Below are 26360 nucleotides of genomic sequence, written 5' to 3'. Positions count from 1 at the left end.
AAAACAGGCATATAGATCAATGAACAGAACAGAGAACCTAGAATCAACCCAAGCTCAATTATGCTCAATTAATATTTGACAAAGGAGGCAAGAACATACAGTGCAGTCAAGACAGTCTCTTCAGTAAATGGTGCTGGGAAAATTGGACTGATGATTGAAAAAAAAGAAAGAAAGAAACTAGATCACCAACTTACACCATGCACAAAAATAAACTCAAAATGGATAAAAGATTTAAACATAAAAAGGGAAACCATAAAAATCTTAGAAGCATCCATAGGCAGCAAAATATCAGATATATGTTGTAGCACTATCCTTACCGATACAGCTCCTAGGACAATGGAAACTAAGGAGAAAATAAACAAACGGGACTATATAAAAATAAAAAGCTTCTTCCCTGCAAAAGAAACCATCGACAAAATGAAAAGGGAGCCCACTCTATGGGAGAACATATTTGGCAATGATACATCTGATACAGTTCTAATATCTAAAGCATATAAGGAACTCATACAACTTAACAAAAGGAAGATAAACAATCCAATAAAAAAAATGGGCAAAAGACCTAAATAGACACTTTTAGAAAGTGGACATAGAGAAGGCTGGGAGACATATGAAAAAATGCTCAAAGTCACTGATCATCAGAGATATGCAAATTAAAACCATAATGAGGTATCACCTCACACCTGTCAGAATGGCTACCATTAACAAATCAACAAAAGACAAGTGCTGGCGAGGATGTGGAGAAAAGCCAACCCTAGGATACTGCTGATGGAAATGCAGACTGGTGCAGCCATTATGGAAAAACAGTTTATGGAGTTTCCTCAAAAAATTAAATATGGAACTCACATTTAACCTAGTGATCCCACTTCGAGGAATATATTCTAAGAGATCTGAAACACAAATCAGAAAGAATGTATGCACCATTATGTTCATAGCAGTGCAATCTACAATAGCTAAGATCAGTACACAGCCCAAGTGCCCATCAGTAGATGAGTGGATTGAAAAAGCTGTGGGTACACTTACACCATGGAATACTATGCAGCAGTAAGACAGAAGTATCTCTTACCCTTTGAGACAGCATGGAGGGACCTGGAGCGTATTATGCTAAGTGAAATAAGACAATCAGAGAAAGACAAGTATCACATGAGCTCACTCATATGTGAAATCTAATGGAAAAAAAAATACACCGATGAACAAAATAGATCCAGAGACATAGAAGCACAGAACAGACTGAGGAATCTCAGAGAGAAGGCAGGGGTGGGTGGGAAGAGATCAACCAAAGAACGTGTATGCATATATGCATAACCCATGGACATAGGCAATAAGATGGTGAAGGCCTGGGGTGGGGGTTGGGAGCGGGCTAGAAGGGGTCAATGGAGGAAAAGAGGAGACATATGTAATATTTTTCAACAATAAAGATTTAATTAAAAAAAGAAAGTCAATAAGGCTCTTGATCCAATAGGAAGATTGTGTGGCAGTCACCGAGAATCAGGTCTGGGCGCTCCTAAGACGGGGTCCCAACCCCAGCTGCTCTACGAGCTGAGCATTGTGAGGCACCTGCCCTGCCCTCTTCCGGTCATTGGCCCACTTCCGGCCTCTGGCCCACTTCCGGTCTCTGGCCACTCTGGGGCTGGTGCGAACCCTTGGCCAGGCAGAGGGCCATGCTGGGCGGTTAGAAGCCGCAGGGGCGCCCTAGTCTGACTGAAGGACTGTCTCCTCCGTCGCCATGAAGAAGCTTTTCACCTTCTGGAGAAGGAGTGATGGGCCCCACAGCCCTTCCTCATGGCAGCTCCTCCGCGGGGCCGCCGTCGCTCCCCAGGTGCTCTCTGGCTACAGCCTTCGAGATGGGGGTTTGAAGCCACTTCATAAAGCTGCTGCACTAGGGGACCTGAACAAGGTGAAGGAGTGTCTGCTGCTCAAGAAACATGATGTGAACACTCGGGACAGAAAAGACAGGTGACCCGAGTGATGGAAGGCAGCGGGAGGGGAAGCCGGGGCCCTAGAGGCCGCTGGGTCCTCTAACCGGAAGCAGGGCTTGTCTGGGCTCCCCAGGTGGTTGTCCCTCTTGGCAGACCCTAGCCCAGAGGTCTGGTAGCCACGGGCAGAGGCTTACATTCCCAACTTTCATCGTCTTATTTTTAAAAATGCTTACCTGGATATGTGAAGGCATTTGTGTCCTCTCTGATTCTCTCCTCTCCACCCATTGCCTGCACCTCCACCGGCTACTCCGTTTCCCAATCTCGCCCCCTCCTTCCCCGCCCCTTTCCTATAATTTGTATTGTCCCCAGCCACCTACGCTTTGCCATATTACTAATGTAGTGATAAAGAAAAGAGTAGAGATGACTTCCCAGATCAGTGATTATTAAGATGGAGACTTTGAAACAGCGAAACAATGAACTCTTTAATGTGGATCTTTTTATTTTTTAAAATAAATCTTTATTGTTCAGATTATTACAATTGTTCCTCTTTTTTCCCCCCATAGCTCCCCTCCACCCTCTGCCCTTACCCCCCTCACTGTCCTCATCCATAGGGGTATGATTTTTGTCCAGTCTCTTTCCGCACCCCCCACACCCTTCCCCCCCCCACCCAGCATTGTCAGTCCACTCCCTTTCTTTGCCCCTGATTCTATTATATTCACCAGTTTATTCTGTTCATCAAATTTTTTTATTCACTTGATTTTTAGATTCACTTGTTGATAGATATGTATTTGTTGTTCATAATTTTCATCTTTACCTTTTTCTTCTTCTTCCTCTTCTTAAAGAATACCTTTCAGCATTTCATATAATACTGGTTTGGTGGTGATGAACTCCTTTAGCTTTTTCTTATCTGTGAATAATGTGGATCTTCTATGATTTTTTTTTCAATTGCAGTTATCTTCCCAACTCCCATCAATACCACTTACTGCAAAACAAAATGAATTTTATATATTAAGAAATGAAGAAGTTATGTGTTTGGCATTAATAACAGGAAATATATACCATCTGTGCCTATATTAATATCTTTTGAGGAGTTTTTAAGTTATAGGGCATGAAAGGTGTCATCTTTCATCATAATTGGGTAACTGGAAACTATGGTTAGAAAGATGATTTGTGTCATCTTGCTGATAGTTTTACCCCCTCTTTAACAAGAACAGAGTTACCTAATTTATCTTTTATTCTGTAACACTCCCTTGAATTACTTTACAAGGTCATGGAGAACCTCAATATGACTTCATTCAGCGGTCAATTCTCAGTCTTACCTGGCTGGCATCTCAGACAAGTATCTTATTTGCCCTCTCAGTAGTAGCTGAAATATTGTCTTGTCTTTCAGGACATTTCTCCTACTTCTGTGGACACTTTTCAGACTCCTTTGCTGATTTCTCCTCATCCTCCTGACTAGTAAAAATTTGAGGGCTTAGACCTTGAATTGATATTCTCATTCATATTCTCTCTCTCTCTCTCTCTCTCTCTCTCTCTCTCTCTCTCTCTCTCTCTCGCTGTAATCTCTATATCTATCTTCTCTCTCTCAATCTCCACCTGCCTGGTGAAGAGAGATTGGCTTTAAATATTTATGTTCCAATCCTTCCAACTTTTTACCTCCAGGGAGATCTCTCCCCTAACTCTCTCTCTCTCTCTCCTCTCTCTCTCTCTCTCTCTCTCTCTCTCTCTCTCTCTTCTTGGCTATGTAATAGGTTGTGGTATGCTCCTCAGTGTTCAATAACAGGCACTTGGAAGGATGGGGGTGGGAGCTGGAGGGAAGAGAAACCCTGATTTAAAGCTATCAATATGATGTCAACTGACTGATGATTCCTGAATATTTAACAGTTGGCTCATGAGATCAGGCATCTCAAACATACCCAAACTGGACTCCTGTTTTTCCTCTTCAGATCTGCTCTTCTCATTCTATAAATGCCAAGTCCTTTTGTTCACTTGTTTAGGACAGAAACTCCAGAGTCATTATTGACTCTTCTCATTCTTTTACATCCTCCATCTGATTCAACAACAAGCTTTGCTTCAAATAAAATCCAACCATTTCTTGCCACTTCACAGTTACCACCCTTATTAAAGCCATCATCATGTCTTAACCAGAATGACTGCAGTCGTCTCCTAACTAGTCTTCTGTCTTTTAACCTTTACAGTTTATTTTCAATACAGTAGCCAGAATGATCATATATAATATATGTCAAATGATGTCATTGCTTGCCTTAAAAACTTCCGCTGGTTTTCCATATCACTCCACCTGTTATCTTTCTGCTCTTACTTCCTACAACTCTTCCTTTCTGTCATCTCCAGCTACCCTGGCCTCCTTGGTGTTCTGCAGACCTGCCAGAGATGCACTTAGGCTCTTAGATCTGCTGTTTACTTAGCCGGGAGTGCTTTACCCCCAGATAATCACGTGGCTTTCTCTCTTACTTCCTTTGGCTGTTTATCACCGTATCAGTGAGGGTTCCCTCCTTGTTGACATTTCCTACCCTTATTCCCTGCCTGATTTTACTTTTTTAGCACTTAATGCTGTTTGGCGTACTTTTTATTATAAGCTTTGTGTTCACCTCTTCTGCTAGCATATATGATCCATAAGAACAGGGATTTTTGTCTGTTTTATTTCCTGCTGTATCCTTCCTTATCATCTAGAACCCGGCCTCACTGTAGTAAGTCCTTAATAATTTTTGATAAATGAATACATACATACATCCAAAGATAAACATGATAATTTAAAGATACTATTCAGAAATAAAAGTGTATCTTTTATTAATACAAAATGAATTACTCATAAATTCAACAACATGGATGATTCTCAAAAGTGTCATACTAAGTGAAAGAAGACAGACATAAACGATTATATGTTGAATAACTACATTTGTTTAAATTCTTAAAAAGGCAAAAGTTTAGCCACAGAAAGAATATTAGTAGTTAGCTGGTGTTTCAGATAAAGAGGGAAGAAGAGGATTGGTTGTAAAGGAGTATGAGGGAACTTTTAGAGTGATGGAAATGTTCTTTGTTATGATTATGGTGGTACTTATATGACTGTATATTGGTCAAAACTTATAAAATTCAATACCTAATTTTTTATATAAATTAATATCTCAATTAAGATGAATAATAAATATCAAGCTCTATATTCTACTTGAATATTTGTGTGTGGAAAAAGATTGAGAATGAGAGAGATAAATTCTGAAAGGATATATACTAAAATTATAATCATTATTTCTGAAGAGAAGATGGAATTTGGGCAGGGGAGTAGGTAGAATGAGAATGGTCCCTGGAGACTTCTGCTTTGTGTTGCTTATTTCAAGAACACTGTGTCTAATAAGCTTGAAAATTAATAGGAGATGTTTGATATTTCTTCCAACTATAAAATTAAATGACCTTTATTGTTTTTAATAAAAAGTCCCTCAGATCATATACAGTCTGAGAGGTGAAGGCTCAATTTTAAACTAATACTTTTATAGTCACACTACTGAAGCCTAGAATAGATCTAAAATGCCTAGTCTAGAGTTGAAAATAATAATGATCTAGTGTGAAGTAGCTTCCTTGGTTTCTTTGTCACTTACCTTAGATTCTAAGTTATCAAGAACCCAAGAAAGTCAGTTAATAAAAAGATTATTCTTATGATAACCCCTAATTAAAGACTGCAGTTATGTTCTGGCCCTGCACTCTGTCTAGAGGAACAAAACTTTTCATTTCAGCTTCCATAGTACCATCCACACTTGACATCCATCTAATTCATGCTTTTTGTTAAACTTGAATTAGAGATTTCTAAAATCTGATAATTTTCCACCTGTCCACCATCTATGCTGACAATTCTTTCACTGATATTTGAGAGAGTGAGAGGCTGGGAGAAAACCAAACTTGAATGAAACAAAATGATACCAGCTAACCTGAAACTTTAGAAATGAGCACTAGGCTTCACGGAATTTAGATGTTTTGTAAATAGGTATTACCAGTTAAAAAGTGACAAAACAAACTAATGTCTTAGACTGAAAATAAAATACATTGATAAAAGAAAAGTTAAGAATTTTTGAGAAATGGAATGATATTCTTGGTTTTAAAGTGTTTCTCTAAGATATTTATACATATCCATTTTGCGTTCAACTGTTTTAAAAAATAGAAAGGTTTTTGTTTGTGACATTTGGTGAAAAAACATTCTTATTGGCTTCAAAGCATTTACTTTCTATGTGTAAACATTGGTGAGTGCCCATAACAAAGTTATCTTTTACTGCATACTCCATTTGTTAGTTCTGGAATTTAAAATTAGTTAAATCTAAAACTTAAAATGAAATGTAAGCTAATGTTAAATCTGTATGTTTTTAAGACATTTTGTCTTTTTAAACCCTAGTGGATCATTTCTTAGGATTCCAAATATTCCAAGAAAGAATCTTTAAATACTCTCTTGAAGGTTTGAGTGATATAAACTTTGTAATGTTTCATGCCTGATCAAGAGAGATTAGTCTAGTTTTCATAGTTTTTTGTGTGAAAGACCAAAGGACTGTATTGGTCAATACTCCTTTAGAAAGCTGAGGCTTTTATAGCCATTTTATTTTATTGAATTTAAGGCTGATTTTCTCTGTTCATTGGGGCATACAGATGGGCTTAGAGATTAATTGTCACAGTGAGGTTTAGACTTCAATTAAAAGAGTGAAACTTATCCAGCAGGCATGCAGCAGCCACTTTGGGAAGACCTGAAAGTGCCCAAATGGCATTTACTTGCTCTTGGAGTAGGGTATTGTGGGAACCATGCCAGAGACACCCATAGTCAAGGCCAATTAAAGCACAAAGGCCTTGTTGTCAATACACCAAATGTCCAAGGCCACTCTGTCCCTAGGCTAAGATACCATAAGCAGGTGCAAGGACACAAGCACAATAATTCCAGGGTATACTGCTCATGCATGCCCTTCTGTAGCCAAGATATGATGATGTAACTATTGGCAGGAAGCCTTTTTTATCTCTGGAATAATATACAAGTTACTGACCAGCTAGTGTGCTAGAGTGTGAAGAAGTGTGCTGGAGTGGCTACACAGAGATGTAAGGCTACAGAGACCAGCCTGTGTGCTGGGCCGGGGAGACAGAAGCTGCTGAGCCAGACAGCAGAAGCTGCTGAGGCAAAAAGCTCAGATACCACTATGATGTGATTTTTAGAGGCAGCGTACAACTGCTCAGATAATAGCTATAGGTGCAGAGATTAATGCTACTATGTAGGAAAGATATGTGTTTACCAGATGGTGTACTGCTGCCTGTATGAACTTTGCTGTGAAGGACTGTGTTGTCTGATGGCTATGTGGCCACTGGCTTCTTCAATAAAGACTCATTCTTATACACCCATAACTCCTCATGGCTTCTCCATCTAAGACCTGGCATCCAAGAAGGTCCAAACCTAGACAGAGAGGATTGGACCCAACAGCATCAGTGCTCTTGCTATCTCTGACATATATATATATATATTAATGAAAAAAGAGACCTGAGGTTGGAAGGAGAGGTGGATCTAAATATTGAGTAAAAGACTCCTAAGTTCCTTGGGACTAAATTCTTAGGATATGTGTAATAGTGGATGAAGGAGACAATTAGAATGTTTGCTAGGATTTGCTAAGCTACTACAAAAAGTTATGTTAGGTGGGCTTAAAGCTGTTTGGCCCTTTGGGTTGTGTGTTTGGGTTGAGGGCTGGGCACACTTCTTATTACACAAGGAATAATTCAGTAAAAAGCAATTATAATTAATATAAATTTTGTTTAAATACAAATCAGTTCATTAAGCAAATACCTTAATGTATGATCTGGCATGAATAGAGTAAGTATCGTCTCAAACTAAGCCTTATTTCTAACTTTGTGTCTTGTTATATTGATATAGGACACCTTTGCACCTGGCCTGTGCTTTTGGATGTTCAAATATTGTGTCTTTCTTAATTGAGAAACAATGCAAAATAAACGTCTGCGATAGAGAAAAAAAATCTCCATTGATTAAGGTGTGCTAATTTTTCCTTTTCAATTGGAATGTGTTTGAGCTCTTTTCCTAGTTAACTTTTGTTGAATTTCATATTTTAAAACCAAATATTAAACATTTGATTAATATAGCATATCCTGAGTAGCAAATTGGTTACTTATCTATTTTTGTTGTATTGACAGGCAGTGCAGTGTAAAAAGGAGGCTTGTGCTGCTATGCTTCTAGACCAAGGTGCAGACCCAAATCTGGCGGATTTCGATGGCAATACTGCTCTTCATTATGCTGTCTATGGTCAAAGTGTCGCATTAGTAAAAAAGCTGCTTGAACACAAAGCTAATCTTGAAGAAAAAAATAAGGTAGTCGTCTATTAAAAACACACATTATATTTTAGAAGGTAATGGAAGAGGTATTTATTGCAGATAATTTGTATCTGTTGAAACACTTGTTATATAAAGTATGAATTTTCTAAAATGAAATTGGGGAGGAGAATGAGATTATTAACCACTGGTGTGGTTTTCCTTTTTAAAAAGTCTTCCTCCATTTTATTTCAAATTATAATCCTGACCTCCAAAGCAACAACACATTTATCAGTGATAACTGTTCAAAGGCCTATATCAAATGAGAACTATTTGATTTTCCTATAAATGAATATTGATTAAGGATCATAAAGCCTATGTTTTTCTATTTACATACTTATGAATAATGGTAAGAATAAGGTTGAATTAGAAAATCATTTACAATACTAAAAGTAATCCAAGTTTCCTATTGAGACATTATGGAAAACTGATGAGTATTTTTTTAAGCTTCTTAGCACCTTAGTTCACTGATATTTTGTTTACATGAAACACTTGTAGTGCCAGCTTGGAAGTTTACATTTTTTTATTTTTTATTTTTTTAAATATATTTTATTGAATTTTTACAGAGAGGAAGAGAGAGGGATAGAGAGCCAGAAACATCGATGAGAGAGAAACATCGATCAGCTGCCTCTTGCACACCCCCTACTGGGGATGTGCCCGCAACCAAGGTACATGTCCTTGACCGGAATCGAACCTGGGACTCTTGAGTCCGCAGGCCGACGCTCTATCCACTGAGCCAAACCGGTTTTGGCACAGCTTGGAAGTTTAAATGAAACCCTGTGAAAATTCAGTTGTTAACAACATTATTAAATGTGAATATATGATTTGCAATTCTTATATTATATGCTAGGGGCTCATCACCTAAATAATCTAGGCGCCTCTTACCCACAATTTGCATTAAGACTAAAGTTGAAACTTTAATTTTGTTTTTTGACTGGTCCAACTTTAATTTATTTTCTTGGTCTTTAAAATAATATTTTGTTATGTATCAAAACCTTTTAAAAATTAAAGCATATATCAGAGTTTTCTTAATAGCACACTTTTCTTTTAAATTGAATTTGGGTCTAAAAGGCATGTTAATGTACAAAATTTTAAATACTCTTTGAAATATTTTTTTCAGGATGGGTACACTCCACTTTTACTTGCTGTTACTGAAAACAATGCAGAAATGGTGGAATTTCTTCTGAAGAGAGGAGCAGATGCGAATGCTTCAGATGATTATCAAAGGTATAATTTGATATGCTAAATAAGAGCATATACCTACCTAATGGGATGATGTATATATATTTGTGGGCATGTATGTGTATACACATACATATATATATATGTTATATACAATGTATATTATTGTTGCTGTTGTTGTTTTTGGAAAAAGATCTGGCCATATGATTTTGAGCAAATAACCTAGATTCCCTGTGGTAACCCCTTTCATGTCCCGCGTGGTTCAGGGTTCAGGTTCAGGATTCAGGTTCTGGAGAAGGCTGCACACAAATGAAAGAGACTAGAAAAATATTAATTTGGAAATATTGGGGGCCAGGTGGGAGCCCACCTCTAGGGGGAGGACTACACTTTGCTTTGGCCTTGCCATCCCTTTTATTCAGGTTTGGGATACATCCATTGCCTGTAGGCAGGCAATTCCAGTAACAGGCAGATTATCTTATCACTAAGGATTTACATGATTATTTTGTGGGGAAGTTGCTTCAGCTACCATTGTCTCAATTAGATAGGGAGTGGTTGGCTCTGACTTTTCAGAGCTTCAAGGTTGACCACCCTTCCGGGTTCCTTGTCCACACCTTTCTAATTAGTGAGACAATGATTGGTTTCTGGCAATTCCCAAGACCTGTTTTCCTGTAAAATCAAACATTTGGACAAAATTTATTATTATTATAACTAGAGGCCCAGTACACGAATTCATGCACCAGTGGGGTCCTTTGGCCTGGCCTGGGGGATCGAGCCGAAACTGGCTCTCTGACATCCCCTGAGGGGTCCCGGATTGCGAGAGGGCACAGGCCAGGCCTAGGGACCCCACTGGTGCATGATAGCAGCTATGTAGGGACGTGGGAGGTTGGCCAGCCGGGGATGGACTGCAGGAGGGCTCCAGGATATGCCCAGGCCGCCTCGCTCAGTCCTGATCAGCCAGACCCCAGTAGCAAGCTAACCTACTGGTGGGAGCATCCGCCCCCTAGTGGTCAGTGAACATCATAGTGACTGGTCGACTGGTTGACTCTCTGCCCCCTGGTGGTCAGTTCACGTCATAGTGAGCAGTTGAGTTGCCTTAGCATATCATTAGCATATTATACTTTGATTGGTTGAAGGGATGACTGGATGACCAGACACTTATCATATTATGTTTTTATTATATAGGATATTTTTTTATAACATTAGAATTTTACACAGAAACTCAATCTCTACCTCCTAGATGTTGTAGTTAAACGAGGGTAGGGAACCCAAGCTTCAGACACACTCCTCCATAACATTTTGAGACATCTCCTTGAAACCCTAGGGTTTTGGGAAGGAGCCATTGAAAACCATTGAGCTAGCTGCTTCCTAGGGACTCTTTATCTTTAGACTCCCAATAAGATCTGGGATTGACACAGGTTTTTGAGCAGATCTGCCCCACTTTTTACATTCTTGCCCTGATTCATTTCCTGATCAAGATTCTACACTTGAACAGGAAATTTAAAGATTAATTTTTGAAAAAAGTGAAAGACATGTTTAATCCATAAATATACATTTCTATCTCTTGTTCCAGAACAGCCCTTATGATTGCTCTAAGTGATGAACCAACAAATTTGGTTAGTCTTCTTCTTCAGCAAGAAGTGGACCTATCTTGCCAAGATATTTATGGATTCACAGCTGAGGAATATGCTTCTTTTAATGGTTTTACAATGTAAGTGATACTGCATATCTTTTAACAATTGTATGGAATTTGATCATAAGAAAAGAAACATGAGCCCCCAAATACAATGCTGGAATAGGCTCTGCAGTATGGGTGACCACATTATGAACTCTGGTCTCATGGATCCAAGGATCCTTGCTTTCACCTGTTTGTAGGGTCCAATCAGTATAAGAACTACAGATAGGCAGAATGTACAAATTAACTCATAGTGGCATGGGAATTTAAAGAATGCCAAGACAGGGGATTCCAACAACTAGTGACATAGCCATTAATAAAAATCGGGGCAATAGGGTTGGGCAAAATATAATTAATTCACACAAGCTCCTTTAATTGTGTTTACACATTAGCAATGTAATAAGTATATTCTCATGAACCCAAAAGATAAAACTTTTCATGTATTATCATATATTTTTGATTTTTAATAGTAGGTAAGAAAATAAAATGCATTATTCAGAAAAGTTTTTTTTTTTGTCCCTCTTTTGCAATGGGAACTAAGCTTTCTGTAATTGTGACTATTGTTGCTTGAATAGCAGTTAACTTTCTACCATATTTAGCACATACATGGCCTTTGCTTATTAGTACCATTTGTTCACTCTTTCTTGGTACATAGGTTCTATGATTCCTTAAGAGTGGAAGCATAGAAAATCTTTCTCATATATATTTTTTTGTTTTGTTTTGTTTCGTTTTTGTTGTTGTTAATCCTCATCAGAGGATATTTTTTCCATTGATTTTTAGAGAGAGTGGAAGGGAGGGAGGGAGAGAAAAAGACAGTGAGAGAGAGAGAGAGAGGGAGAGAGACAGACAGAGAGAGAAACATCGAGGTGAAAGACACACATTGATTTGTTGCCTCCTACACACACTCTTACCCGGGCTAGAAATCAAACCCACAACCCAATACATGCCTTTGACAGGGAATCAAATCTAAAACCCTTTGGTGTGTGGCCAACGCTCTAACTATTGAGTTCTCATATAGTTTTTTTTTAAAAAATAAGTGAAACTGTAAAATGAAGGAATTATGTTTAGATATTTATTTTACAGTTAGTTTAATCCATATGTTGCCTCATTTCTTTCTTTTTTTTAAAAAATATATTTTATTGATTTTTTACAGAGAGGAAGAGAGAGGGATAGAGAGTTAGAAACATCAATAAGAGAGAAACATCGATCAGCTGCCTCTTGCACACCCCCTTCTGGGTATGTGCCCGCAACCAAGGTACATGCCCTTGACCAGAATCAAACCTGGGACCCTTGAGTTTGCAGGCCGACGCTCTATCCACTGAGCCAAACCGGTTTCGGCCATATGTTGCCTCATTTCTTTCACTGAAATACTGAAACCGTATACCTAATCATTACATCAAACTTAAAATTAAATAACAATATTTGTGATGAATTGAAATTGACTTGTATCTATTAAAACAATTTTTGCTGTTTATTTTCAAAAATAAATATAATTATTTAGGTCTTTAAAAATCAGGGTGTCTTTTTTTTTTTTGTGTGTGACTATGTCTCATATTGGCATGGGGAAAAGGTTTATTCTTTACTGAGTATGGCTCAGTCCCTGTTAGTTGTGTTAAGTGTTGTTTTACTGTTAAGCCCAAATGTTATGAGCTAAATTGTGTAACGGCCCCCCACCCCCATCAAATTCATGTGTTAAAACCCTAATCCCCAATAACTCAGCATTTGGATACCTATATTTGAAGAAAGGGCTTTTAAAGAGGTAGTAAGTGAAATGACTGTGCATTAGGTTGGGCCCTAATCCAATCTGACTGGTTTCCTTATAAGAAGGGTGGAGTACGACACACAGCGAGACATCAGAGGTGCTCATGCACATAGGGACAACCTAGTGCGGAGGCAACAAGAGGGCAGTAATCTACTAGCCAAGGAGAGAAACTGGAACAGATCCTTCCCTTATGGCTCTTACAGAAAACCCATCCTGCTGGCACCTCGAACTTGGACTTTCAGCCTCCAGAATTATGAAAAAATAAATTTCTGTGATTTAAGTCACCCAGTATGGTATTTTGTTATGGCCTCCCCAGCAAATCTATATAGCAAATAGAACCTCATCCTGCTTTTTCTACCTTGCTAATGGCTTATTTGTAATGGCAGGTAAAAAAGAAGTGCCAGAAAATGGGAGTACATGAAATAAAAATGGTGTCTGTTAATGCAGTTGGCTTGAGAGGTTGCTTGAGGTCAACGCCAATGTGTGACATCCTTGGCAAGGCATTAGCTAATGTCTAAGGCCTTAATTTGGTAATTATGTATTCAATTGACTGTTTATGAATGCTGATATTCATATATATTTTCTCTTTATGAGTAGATATCATCATTTAATTGCTAGTTATGGAAAGAAGAAGAAAGTTAAAAAGATACCTTATAAAGGTACAACCTTGGACACTTCATTTGATACAGAAGAACTGGAGGAAGGTAAGAAGATAAAAACAAGTAGTTTTTCTTGTTGGTTATTTGTTTGTCTTTTAGGAAGAAACACAGCTTTCTCAAGTAGTATTTTATTTGAAATTAAAAGTTTCTATTTTGAAATGCTAAATATTTTTAAGAACTGTTCTTAAGAATATGTGTGACTAAAATATTCTGGCATTGTGTTGACTGAAAATGTAATGTAAAGATATAATGAGTGATTAAGGTAATTTTATCTATAGTCTCTTGACTAGATATAGAAAATAAACTAATTTTTGCATTATATAGAGATTTTAATAGATATTAGTAAATTTTTTACTTTAAAACACCTCGGTTAAGTACTTTGATAATAGATAATATAATCGATACCTAATCACTACATAAAATTTAAAATTAAGTAACACTATTTGTAATGAATAATTTTTTGTGTTTATTTTCAAAAATAAATATAGTATTTAGGTCTGTAAAAAATCAGCTTTTTTTGGTTAATATGTCTTATTGGCACTTTTTTATTGTTGAATGAAATAAAAATTTGTATAAATATTCTCTGTATTCACCAGAAACCACACTCCTACCCTACCCTTTACCTATGGTGTAAAAAAGAAAACAAGGTGGGGGGCAGAAAGGGAGCCTGATGGTAACAGACCATATAAATGCCACAACATTCAAACACTCACCATGCCCTGTGTCTGTAGGCATGATATTAGAACAATGCTTGGCCTTATTGACTTGAGGTGAGTAAATTTAAGAGAGAATTTCCCTGAATTCTTCTTTTATAATTTAATGTCACATACTTTTTCAACAAAGTTTGTTTTCTGGACTCTTGATCTAAATCCTTATATAATTGTCTCCTACTATCTTACTTTCTTTTTTTAAATGTCCATACAGTTATAAGAAGTAAAGAGTTTCTGTGGTTTGCACTTTAAAACCACCCCCAGCTTAACGCATATTTCGAGTTTCTAGTCAAATGTTAAATCTTTGCGTGCTTTAAAGTGTAATTGAAATATTAGGTAAAGAAAATTACCAAAAGACACTGCAAAAAGTGGCGAAGATAGGAAGTTATATTTCTGTCAGATTCAAAGGGGATAAAATGCAGAGGACCAATGATAAATTATAACTGTGTTGTAACCAAGGCATTGCATTTAAGAAATGTACTTAGAAGTAACATATTTGAACATAAATGAAAACATTACAAATTTACTTGTTTCCTAGATGTGTAACCTCATTTCTGCAAATCCATCGCTGCTGCCTTGAATTAGAAAAATCTATATCGAAAGAGCAGTTAAGTGAACTATCACAGCATTTTCACTGACTACTTCTTTGAAGAAAAGTTTATTAAATTGAGAACAGTTTTCACCATAGAGGATGTGAAGAAATTTCAAAAGACAAAATGTCTATCTTAGTAACTATATCAGCTGAAAAGATACAATTGTGTTCAGTATGTAGGTAGAAAAAAACTTTTTAGTCAAAATACTAAATGAAATGTTTGTAAAAGTAAACTTTGCAATATATTGTGTCAGGCATGCATTAGAACATTTAAATAAAATAAAATATTAATGTGTTGGCTATAAATAGAGGAGAAATTAGAAATAATACTGTGTAATTGGAAATTCTCTTTTATTTACAAGTACTTTCATTGATAAAGCCTTTTTAAAAAAACCACTACATTAATACATATTCAGAATATTTGGATTGAAAAGAAAAAATGCATTACCATAGTCTTATCAATCGAACAAAACATTTGTTCAATTTTTGGAATGTTTTTGTAGTCTTTTAAAATTTGTGTAGCTTTTTTTTTTCCCTCAAAGGGAATTTATAATTTTGCTTTTTTTTTTTTTAGAAAACACCACACATAATATTCGGTTTTCACTGTGCTCCTTGCCATACCTTAACCACATTCAATGTGGTCTGGCTTTGAGACTTTTCCCTGGAAGGCTTCCTTTAGCTGTCTCCTGGGACAGCTTCCTTGCCTCATGGGACCTCAGTGCAGCCTTTTCTGGTTGCCCTGCCATTCTATCATTTGTAGTGCTTTATAATGTACTAGAGGCCCAATGCACAAAATTTGTGCAATGGGCTTGGAAGGTCGTTCTGTTGTCTGGTCTAATTAGCATATTATGCTTTTATTATTATAGATTCCTCTCCTCCTTGCCTTGTAGATTCCAAGTTCCACAAGAACTTGAATTTTTTGTTCATAGTTAAATTCTCATCACTTGTAAAATGCTCGGTGTGTAGTAGTTATTCAATTTGTCAAATCCTACCTAATAAAAGAGTAATATGCAAATTAACCGTACCTTCACTACACCCATAAACCATGCCCACCAGCCACGCCCACCAACCAATCAGGAGCAAATATGCAAATAAACCCAACCAAGATGGCTACAGCCACAGAGAGCAGGAGAGAGGCTTGGGTTTCCCCAGCAACAGAGGAAGACAAGCTTTCCGCCTGCCCTTGCTGGCCTAGGCCTCCACCCAAGGCTACAAAGTTTCAATTATAGAAGGTAAACAAATCCAAACAGAAATGGCGGCAGCCACTGAGCTGGAAAGAGCGGGAGGCAAGGGTTGCCCCCGGCAATGGAGGAAGCTAAGCTTCTGCAGCCCTGGCCAGCCCAGGCCTCTGCTTAAGGCTACAAAGTTTCAATTATATTAGATACATAAGTCCCAACAGAAATGGCTGCATCCACTGAGCGAGCAGAAGGCTTGGCTCTGCTTCAGGCTACAAAGTTTCAATTGTAGAAGGTAAATAAATTCCAGATACCACGGCCTCCACTTGGGTTGCCAGGGGGCATGGCTGGCCTGCAATCCACCATAGGCCCCTTGCTCAGGCCACCCCACACCCCAAGGGAGCCCCCACCCTGATCCAGGACACCCTTCAGGGCAAACCAGCTGGCCCCCACCCATGCACCAGGCCTCTGTCCTATCTAATAAAAGAGTAGTATGCAGATTGACCATCATTCCTACACACAATATGGCTGCCCCCATGTGGTCAAAGATCCTGCCCCCATGTGGACACAAGATGGCCACCACAAAATGGCCAGCAGGAGAGGGCAGTTGGGAGGCACCAGGCCTGCAAGGGAGGGCAGTTGGAGGCGATCAACCCTGCAGGGGAGGGCAGTTAGGGGTGACCAGGTCAGCAGAGGAGGGAAGTTGGGGGCAAACAGGCTGGCAGGGGAGCAGTTAGGCATCAATCAGGCTGGCAGGGGAATGGTTAGGGGATGATCAGGCTGGCAGGAAGAAGTGGTTAGGGGCAATCAGGAAGGCAGGCAGGTAAGCAGTTAGGAGCCAGCAGTCCTGGATTGTGAGAGGGATGTCCGACTGCCCGGTGGGATCGGGTCTAAATGGGCAGTCGGACATCCCTCAAGGGGTCCCAGATTGGAGAGGGTGTAGGCTGGGCTGAGGGACACCCCTCCCCTCCGTGCACGAATTTCATGCACTGAGCCTCTAGTACATAATAATACTAGTAACTGACACTTGTCAGGCACTGCTCCAAGTGCTTGACATCTGTAATCATCACATAGTCTTGTTGAGGTAATTACTATTCATATCCTCATTTTATGATGAGTATATGAGGTACATCAGGGTATAGTAGCTTGCCCCAGGTTATTGAATTAGGAAGCTGAGAGCTGGGATATAAACCCATGCATTTTTTATTTGAACCTACTCAGTCTCACTCAGGATTTGCACATTAATCAATATACTACACCATTTCACTTATAAATATATGAATATATAATCCTTGTAAACTCTATTTTTAATGCCTCAGAGGAAACATTTTAGTATTATTTGCAACTTATTAAACCACTAGTTCATTTAAATATATGCTTATTGTGAAAGAGTTAAAGCCGAGGAAGAAAACCTAACGATTCTTGACATCAAGTCAGCGCACATTTAATTTCCACTGTGGTTTAGATCAATGGTTCTCATTTCGTCCCCCATAGAATATTTGGTAATGTCTGGAGAAATTCTGGATGTCAGGATTGAGGGGAATACTGCAAAATAGTCCACATGCACAGGATAGCCCCTATAACAAGTATTTATCTGGCTCCAAATGTCAACAGTGCCCAGGTTTAGAAACACTGATCTAGAATCTATAATATGTACCGGGGAGCAAAGATAAAAAATATATTTTAGTCTTCTGCCCTCAATGAGTACACAAATGTTTAGTATTTCTCAACAATGTAAGTTAGTGAGGGTCAGACAATGTGCTCTCTACCTTTACCACGAGCTTGGAGGGAAAGAGTAATAAATTACCTAGAGCAGGTTAGGGAGAGTCAGGGGTGATTTCAAATGAAAGAGAACTTTGTTAGCTGGGTTAGAACAACAAGTGAGATTTTGATGGGTCTTCCAATCAGAACTTACCCATCATGGTAAAAGCTAATTCATAAGAGAGGCAAAGGAAAACACCCAAGAATCAGAGGAGAGAAGGTTCATTTGTGGTACCTTCACCAAGGTTAACCCTGGTAGAGAAGAAGAGATTTGAATCAGGTCCTGAGGCTGGGTGAAATTTTGACATGGGACATCTAATAAAAACTAGATGGATAGACAAAGAACATTGTATATTTTATAATTGAAATGGTGCTGACTACCCATTTGGTAAACACGCGTACTCTAGTAGAGTATATTGTATAGTGCTGGCATAGTGCAACAATATTGGACTTGAGTTATTTGTGTTCATTGTTGTGAATTCTTCCAAGTATTTAAAATCTTAGAAAATTGTCAAATTGTGAATTATTTCCCACATCTTTGCCAGCACTTACCATTTGTTGATGATAGCCATTCTGACAGTTGTGAGGTGATAGCTCATTGTCATTTTGATTTGCATCTCTCTGATGATTAGTGCTTTTGAGCATTTTTTCATGTCCCTTTGTCTTCTGTATGTCCACTTTGGAGAAGTGTCTATTTAGGTCCCTTTCCCATTTTTAATTGCTTTGTCTTCCTTTTGTTAAATTGTTAGAGTTCTTTATATATTTTGAAAATTAACTCCTTATCAGATATATCATTGGCACATATGTTCTCCCATTCAGTGGGCTGTCTTTGTTGATGATTTCTTTTACTGGGCAGAAGCTTTTTTATTTTGATGTAGTCCCATTTGTTTATTTTCTCTTTTGTTTCCCTTGCCCTAGGAGATGTATCTGCAAACATATTGCTACCAGAGATGTCTGAGATTTTGGTGCTTATGGTTTCTTCTAAGATTTCTATGGTTTCACAACTTACATTTAAGTCTTTTATACATTTTGAGTTTATTCTTGTGTATGGTGTAAGTTGGTGGTCTGGTTTCATTTTTTTGCATGTACCTGTCCAATTTTCCCAACAACATTTATCGAAGAGACTGTCTTGACTCCATTGTATGCTCTTGTCTCCCTTGTTAAATATTAATTGAGCATAATGGTTTGGGTCGATTTCTGGGTTCTCTGTTTTGTTACCTTGATCTATATAACTGTTCTTGTGCCAATACCAGGTGGTTTTGACCACAATAGCTTTGTTGGATAACTTGGTGTCTGGTATTGTGATCCTTCTAACTTTGTTCTTTCTCAAGATTGCTGTGGCTACTCAGGGTCTTTTTTGGTTCCATATACATTTTTTGAGTATTTTTTCTAGATCTGTGAAATATGCCATTGGGATTTTAATAGGGATTACACTGAATCTATAGATTGCTTTGGGTAATATGGACATTTTAATGATGCTAATTCTACCAATCATGACCATTGTATATTCTTCCACTTGTTTATATTTCCTGTATTTCCTTTTTCAATGTCCTATAGTTTTCTGAGTATAGGCCTCTTACCTACTTGGTTAAGTTGATTAAATTTTTTTGATGCAAGGTAAAATGAATTTTTTTTTTCATTTCTCTTTCTAAGAGTTCATTATTGGTGTATACAAATGCCATCAATTTCTGGGTGTTAATTTTGTATCCTAATACATTGCCAAATTCATTTATTAAATCTTGTAGTTTTTTGATGGACTTGTTAGGGTTTTCTGTGTACAATATCATGTTGTCTGTGAATACTGAGAGTTTTACTGCCTCTTTCTAATTTGAATGCCTTTTATTTCTTCTTGTTTGATCAGTGTGGCTTAGCCTTCCAGTACTATGTTGAATAGAGTGGTAAAAGCGGACATCCCTGTCTGGTTCCTGTTTTTAGGGGAAATGGTTTTGGTTTTTGCCTATTGAATATGATGTTGGCTGTAGGTTTGTCATATATGGCTTTTATTATGTTGAGGTATGACCTCTGTATTCCCACTCTGCTTAGAGATTTTATCAAAAAAGGGTGTTGGATTTTGTCAAATGCTTTTTGTGTCTATTGATATGATCATGTGATTTTTTTAAATTTGTTTATGTGATGTATCGTGTATTGATTTGTGAATATTGTACTAGCCTTGCATCCCTGGAATAAATACCATTTAGTCATGGTATATGATCTTTTGTACACTGCTGATCGGAATGCAGATTGGTGCAGCCACTATGGAAAATAGTATGGAGTTTCCTCAAAAAATTAAATATGGAATTGCCATTTGATCCAGTGATCCCATTTCTAAGAATATAGCCTAAAAAACCTGAAACACATTCATAAAGAATATATACACTCCTATATTCATACCATATCTGGAAATAGCCCAACTGCCCATAAGTAGAGGAGTGGATAAAAAAGCTGTGGTACATATACACAATGGAATACTATGCAGCAGTAAAAAGAAAGGATCTCTCACCCTTTGAGACAGCATGGAGGGACCTGGAGAGTATTATGCTAAGCGAAATAAGCCAGTTAGAGTAAGACAAGTATCACATGAGCTCACTCATATGTGGAATTTAATGATGAAAATAAATTGATAAACAAAAATAGATCAATTCCATAGAAACATGGAACAGACTGTCGAATCTCAGAGGGAAGGGGGGTAGGTGGGTTGGAAGAGATTAACCAAAGAACTTGCATGCATATTATGCATAACCCATGGACACAGACAATAGTGTTGTGAAGGTGTGGAGTGGGGGGTAAGGGTGGGCTAGAGGTCATTGGGGTAGGAAATGGAGACATATGTAATACTTTCAACAATAAAGATTTTAAAGAAGTAAAAAAATAAAAATATATATTTTAAAAATTATGTTCAACTTTTTAAAAGTGTCAATTATTTTTAGTGTGCCTGGTCATATCTAAACTAAAGCACATTTACTCTTCCTTTAATAAGTTTAACAACAGAAAACAATTATTTAATGTACATATGACCCTATGTGACTATTTAAACTTCCTCTAGGCAGCCATATAATCAGACTGTTTTTCTCACCCATGTGGACGACTTAGAGGAATACCCTTTATAATTGAAGTCTTTAAATTTCACCTCCATTCCCTCCTTTCTAATCCCAACCGAACTAGGGTTATTTTATAAAGGTGTGCATAATTAGGCCACTCTTTTGGAGGGAGCAAGTGGGACTGAGTGAACTATATGCCCTGACACCAGTCTGTGCAAAGGAAGAGAGAGCACATGTTTCTGCTCTTCAAGGGTATTTCTATGGGATAGTGGTGGCCCTGTCTCAACCCCATCACAAGCCCTTCTGAATGTGTTCTCTTTATGCAGCTTCTGCTGGCCAATCTCCTTAATGCCAGTGCTGCATTGTTATCTTCCAGAAACCATAGACCATGCCTTTGCCTGGGTTACTGATCCAGCTTGTTTTAACTTTATTACCATGTAAAACATGTCCTTCCCAATTTTGATGGGGTTTTCTATCTTCTGGTATTTTTCTCTTGTTAAAAAGTAGTCTTCCATTGTTAACCCTTTGCACTTGCTTGCTTTTTTCTCGATTCCTTTATTCTAATGCTAACCGTGTCGAGTCAGACTCGACATCCGAGTGCAAAAGGTTAAAGACTCACTTTCTATGCCCACTGATTCCACTCAGAGGCTCCCCTTCTCCTCCCCAACCCCCCCACACACTCGTTTATTCCTACTTTCCTTAATGCTACCTTTCTAAATTACCATCATGGAACACAAAGTATAGGAACTTGGGCATGAATCTTAACCTTTCTGAACTTGTTTTCTCATCTGAAAAACTTGTGAAAGTAAAAATTATTCAGTACAGTATGTAATAAATAGATATTAGTTTACTTTTATTTCATGTCAAAGAAATAAAACTGCAACCCATTTTTTTTCCCTTTTTCTGTTTTTCTTACTCCCTTGGGCTTACTGTTTCAGTTCTGTGCAGATTTTAATGCAAAACTCAGCATAAACTTGGCTATCCTAAAATTTCACATGACACCTGGCATATCATTATTTTCCTCGCTTTATTGAGGTACTGTGGTATTATAGTAGATTGGAATATTGTTCAGCAAATATTCACTCACCTCCCTCTGACCCTTTCCCCTTTCCTGCTGACTTGGCTTGCCCATGTGACTTCCATGGGTAGAAGTGACAGGTGGCCTTTTTCTAGCAGAACCCATTACCCTCTTGCACTCTTTCATCCTCCTTGAGAAAAGCATGCTTCACAGGTACTTCTTCAGCCTGGGTCCCACCATAACATAGTGCAAATCTGAACTCAGGCCTGGTTAATATCAGGAACTGAGTTCGGCCTGTCAGAGCCATAGCCAGTACTCATGAGTAAGAAATACTTGTTTATTGTTTAAGCCTCTGAGACTTTGGGATTGTTTACTGTCCCAGGAAAAAGCTAATTAATATAAAAATCATGGTCCTGGCCATTTCATTCATACAGTTTCCAGAACAAGTACTCTGTGTCTTATTCCTGGAATCTCTAACCTTCACCTCCCCTAACTGTCCCATAGCAGCTCATTGGTACCCCCTCATTGGTCTCTCTTATTGTGCAGAATTGCTTTTCTCTTGCAATGTCAGCTTCATTGTGTATTATCTTACTTGCAAAGTGCTTACCCAAATACATTCTCAAGAAACCAGGCCTTTCTCCGCAATTATTTTACCAGCTGCAAGGAAAAAATTTTCATTATATGTTATATTAGAGGGATGCTTTTATCCTGTAATCACTTCTGAGATGTAAGTGAATCTTACTCAAATTTAAGTAATCACATTCTTGCTTTAAAGGAAATACCTGATAGTTCTTTCCTAAGGACTTGTATCAGTTTCTTATTGTTGCTGTAACAAATGACCACAAACACAGTGACTTAAAACAACACAAGTTTTTAATTTTAAAGTTCTGAAATTCAGGAATCCAAAATGGGTCTCACAGGGCTAAAATCAAGATGTCAGTAGAATGTGTTTCTTTCTGGAGGCTCCAAGGAAGAATCAGTTTTCTTCCCTTTTCTAGCTTCTGGATGTTGCCCACATTCCTTGGCTTCTGACTCCCAGAAATTGAATTACTCTGACCTCTGCTGCTATCCTCACATCTCTTTCTCTGACTCTCCTTTGCACATATAAGGACCCTTGTATTTTCACTCATCCACCTAGAAAATTCAAGATAATCTTCTCTTTTTTGAGACCTTTATGGTAATCAACTCTTTCCCATAAATAGGTACTTTTAGGTGTGAAGTTATAGCTCATTATAGTTTTGATATGCATTTTCTTGATGCTTAGTGATGTCAAGCACCTCTTTTTATTTTAAAGTGTTTTTGTTGAGTTTAGAGAGAATGGAAGAGAGAGGGAGAGAAAGAGAGAAACATCAATTGGAAGACTCCACCAAGCCCACGACCTGGGCATGTGCCCTGACTGGGAATCGAACTGGTGACCTTTTGGTGCAAGGGATGACACCCAACCAACTGAGCCACATCGGCCAGGGTTCAAGCTTTTTTATATACCTGTTGGCCATTTGTATGTCTTCTTAAAACTGTCTATTCAGTTCCTTTGTCCATTTTTTGAATGGGGTTATTATTTCTTTTGGCTTTTGAGTTGTATGAGTTGTATATACAGAGTGGCCAAAGTATTATGATCTCTGAACGCATAATAATCTGGCCACTCAATGTGTGTGTGTGTATATACATTGCCTGATGCACGAAGATTCGTGCAAGAATGGGCTTTCCTTTCCCTGGCTGCCAGAACTGCCTTTCCACTCAGGCCCAGGCCCATTCTGCTCAGGCCCCGGAGCCACCTCTTACTGCTCTGGGAGCCACCTCATTCTGCTCTGGTAGCCACCTCTTTCTGCTCCTCTGCTCCGGCCCCATCTTCCCATGCTGCCCAGAGGCCCTGAGAGACTGGGAATGGGGCAGAACCCCTGCATCATCATCATGGTGATGACGCAAGCATCCCGCCCCCGTCACTTGGCGCCTGTGTATACAAATTAACCGCCATCTTTGTTGGGTTAGTTTGTATATCACTCTGGATTGGCTGGTGGCGTAGTGGAGGTACGGTCAATTTACATGTTTGTCTATTATTAGGTAAGATATTAGAGACCTGGTGCATGAATTCATGCATGGGTGGGGTCCGGCTAGCCTTGCCAGGGGGAGGGGACATGGGCAGTTGGCCGGCCTGCCTGCTGGGACAGTTTGCATATTAGCCTTTTATTATATAGGATATACACTGAGTGGCCAGATTATTATGCGTTCAGAGATCATCATAATCTGGCTGCTCACTGTGGCCAGATTATATATATATATGTATATATATCTCCTATCTAATAAAAGAGTAATATGCAAATTGACCATCACTCCAACACACAAGATGGCTGCCCCCATGTGGACACAAGATGGCCACCACAAGATGGCCAGCAGGGGAGGGCAGTTGGGAGGGACCAGGTCTGCAAGGGAGGGCAGTTGTGGGCTATCAGGACAGAAGGGGAGGGCAGTTGGGAGGGACCAGGCATGCAAGGGAGGGCAGTTGGGGTGATCAAGCCTGTAGGGGAGGGCAGTTAGGGGTGACCAGGCCTGCAGAAGAGGGAAGTTGGGGATGACCGGGCCTGCAGGGAAGGGCAGTTGGGGGGGACCAGACCTGCAGGGGAGGGCTGTTAGGGGTGACCAGGCCTGCAGGGGAGGGCAGTTAGGGGCAAACAGGCTGGCAGGGGAGCAGTTAGGCATCAATAAGGCTGGCAGGGGAATGGTTAGGTGGTGATCAGGCTGGCAGGCAGAAGTGGTTAGGGGCAGTCAGGAAGGCAGGCAGGCGAGCAGTTGGGAGCCAGCAGTCCTGGATTGTGAGAGGGATGTCCAACTGCCCTTTTTGGCCTGGTCTCAGGAGGATCAGGCCTAAATTGGCAGTTGGACATCCCTCAAGTGGTCCCAGATGGAGAGGGTGCAGGCTGGGCTGAGGGACATACCCCCCGCTTGTGCACAAATTTCGTGCACCGGGCTAATATATGATATTAGCCCCCTATCAGATATATGTTTTGCAAATATATCGTCCTATTCCATAGGTTTTCTTTGCGTTTTGTTGATTGTTTCTTTTGCTATGCAGAAACTTTTTTGTTTGATGTAGTTCCACTTGTTTATTGATTTGCCTGAATACTTGAAATATCAAGTCTACTGACATATTGTCATTATATTGCATATATCATTTTTGTTGCTTATAACATAGATAATTTTAATTTGGTTTAACAGATTTTAAGTTGGTGATTTCTTGTAGTAATCAACACTATCCTAATCATGTATTTATTCTTCACAGACTATCACGTTATTTGAATATGTCTTCTTCATTTGATCATTAATATTTCTTCTCTAGACATAATTACTACTTATAAGTGATTACAGTGTTGTTTTTTTAATCTAGAGCATTTTACTCACAGAACTAATAATGGTACATTTTCATTTTATTTATTTATATTTCAATGATGAATAATTTTGAACCTTTTCTTTAGTTCCTGTAGCTAAGAAACATTTCCTCTATATAACCTTTCTTCTATTGATTTATTTTTGCTTAGCTTCTGATTCATAAATAATTATAAGGTAATAGGAATTTGGAAGAATTTTGTTCTAGATAGGAATTTAAGGCATTTGTAAGATATTTTATTTGGAATATGCTTCATTTGTTAAACAAAATAAAAAACTCCTGCCTTTCTTTACAAAACAACAACAACAACAAAAACAACCCCACAACAATCCGTAGTTCTATGAAATCCTTTTTTGTCAGTCTCCTCATGTAATTGTTTGCCATCCAGTGGACAATCTAAGTACTGCTGTGCTTTGTAAAACAGGATTCTATGTATGGTATGTAGAGATGGAAACTGATCCAAGATTTTCTGGGGCAATGTGTATTTTCCATTAGTGTGTATCAGTTCAAATTTTATAGGATAAAAATGCTTAATCTTTCCTTTGTCTTGTCTTTATAGGCTGATTGGGTATCAGCTATCTAGAAGCACCATCTCTTTGATTTTGGTCTGGAAGATTCCAAGAAAGTGCCCCATAGATCTCACTTCCCGGTTACTATGATCAATGTATGGACCTAGATTACACGTGCATGTGTGTCAACTGATTTTCTCCTTTTACATTTTTCATATTTAGAGTTCTCATAACACAGGGAGATAGTGAGTGGAGCTGTGCTTCTTTTACTATGAACTATTATTTCACTTGAGATTTTGTTGGAGTATTCAACCAGCAGGGATGTACAAGTGGAATCTAGGACACTTGATTACCTTGAGCAATGAAGGTAATTGAGAGTGCTGGAGAATAATGTTAATCGATGTACACTTCAGATGTCTGTTATTCACAGAGAGAAGTCAGGTGTTCTAGACAACAAATACTAATTGAGTTCTCATTATATGCCCAATAAGATTTTTCAGTTAACTGGACAAGAAAATCTCTTGTCCTTCTTCTTTAAGAAATTATGTTTTAGCCTATAATGTATCTCCATGCCTTGTGTAATAGGCAGAATTATAAGATGACCCCAAGTGATCCATGCCCTGAGTGTGGATG

At 38.5% G+C, this 26360-nt stretch overlaps 1 protein-coding gene across 3 annotated transcripts; it reads left to right on the top strand.

The window, feature by feature from the left end:
• The first annotated feature begins 1625 nt into the window (after positions 1-1625).
• ANKRD7 (ankyrin repeat domain 7) lies at positions 1626-25921 on the top strand. 3 transcript variants are annotated; one of them, XR_003612838.2, is made up of 8 exons: positions 1626-1953; positions 7819-7933; positions 8094-8267; positions 9388-9494; positions 11020-11157; positions 13481-13587; positions 14791-14859; positions 25778-25921. XR_003612838.2 is itself a non-coding variant. In XM_028127065.2 (7 exons), exons 1-7 carry the CDS (start codon positions 1724-1726, stop codon positions 25780-25782), a joined length of 876 nt encoding a protein of 291 aa, XP_027982866.2. In that variant the 5' UTR covers positions 1626-1723; the 3' UTR covers positions 25783-25921. The 3 variants fall into 3 exon arrangements, 2 of the variants coding, with proteins under 2 accessions (XP_027982866.2, XP_027982865.2); XM_028127065.2 differs by lacking the exon at positions 14791-14859; XM_028127064.2 differs by lacking the exon at positions 25778-25921 and having other exon boundaries at positions 14791-15152.
• The last annotated feature ends 439 nt before the right edge of the window (positions 25922-26360 follow it).

The sequence above is a fragment of the Eptesicus fuscus genome, chromosome 14 (assembly GCF_027574615.1).
Source record: "Eptesicus fuscus isolate TK198812 chromosome 14, DD_ASM_mEF_20220401, whole genome shotgun sequence".
NCBI classification, from domain to species: Eukaryota; Metazoa; Chordata; class Mammalia; order Chiroptera; family Vespertilionidae; genus Eptesicus; species Eptesicus fuscus.
Note: the sequence above shows the minus strand (reverse complement) of the source record. Positions and strands in the feature narration are given on the sequence as shown.

Excerpts from the sequence above, each read along its gene's own strand:
- ANKRD7 (XM_028127064.2), top strand. The coding sequence starts at position 1,724 with ATGAAGAAGCTTTTCACCTTCTGGAGAAGGAGTGATGGGCCCCACAGC. Across the intron at positions 1,954-7,818 it reads ACTCGGGACAGAAAAGACAG|GACACCTTTGCACCTGGCCT; the intron begins GTGACCCGAGTG and ends ATATTGATATAG. Across the intron at positions 11,158-13,480 it reads TCTTTTAATGGTTTTACAAT|ATATCATCATTTAATTGCTA; the intron begins GTAAGTGATACT and ends CTTTATGAGTAG.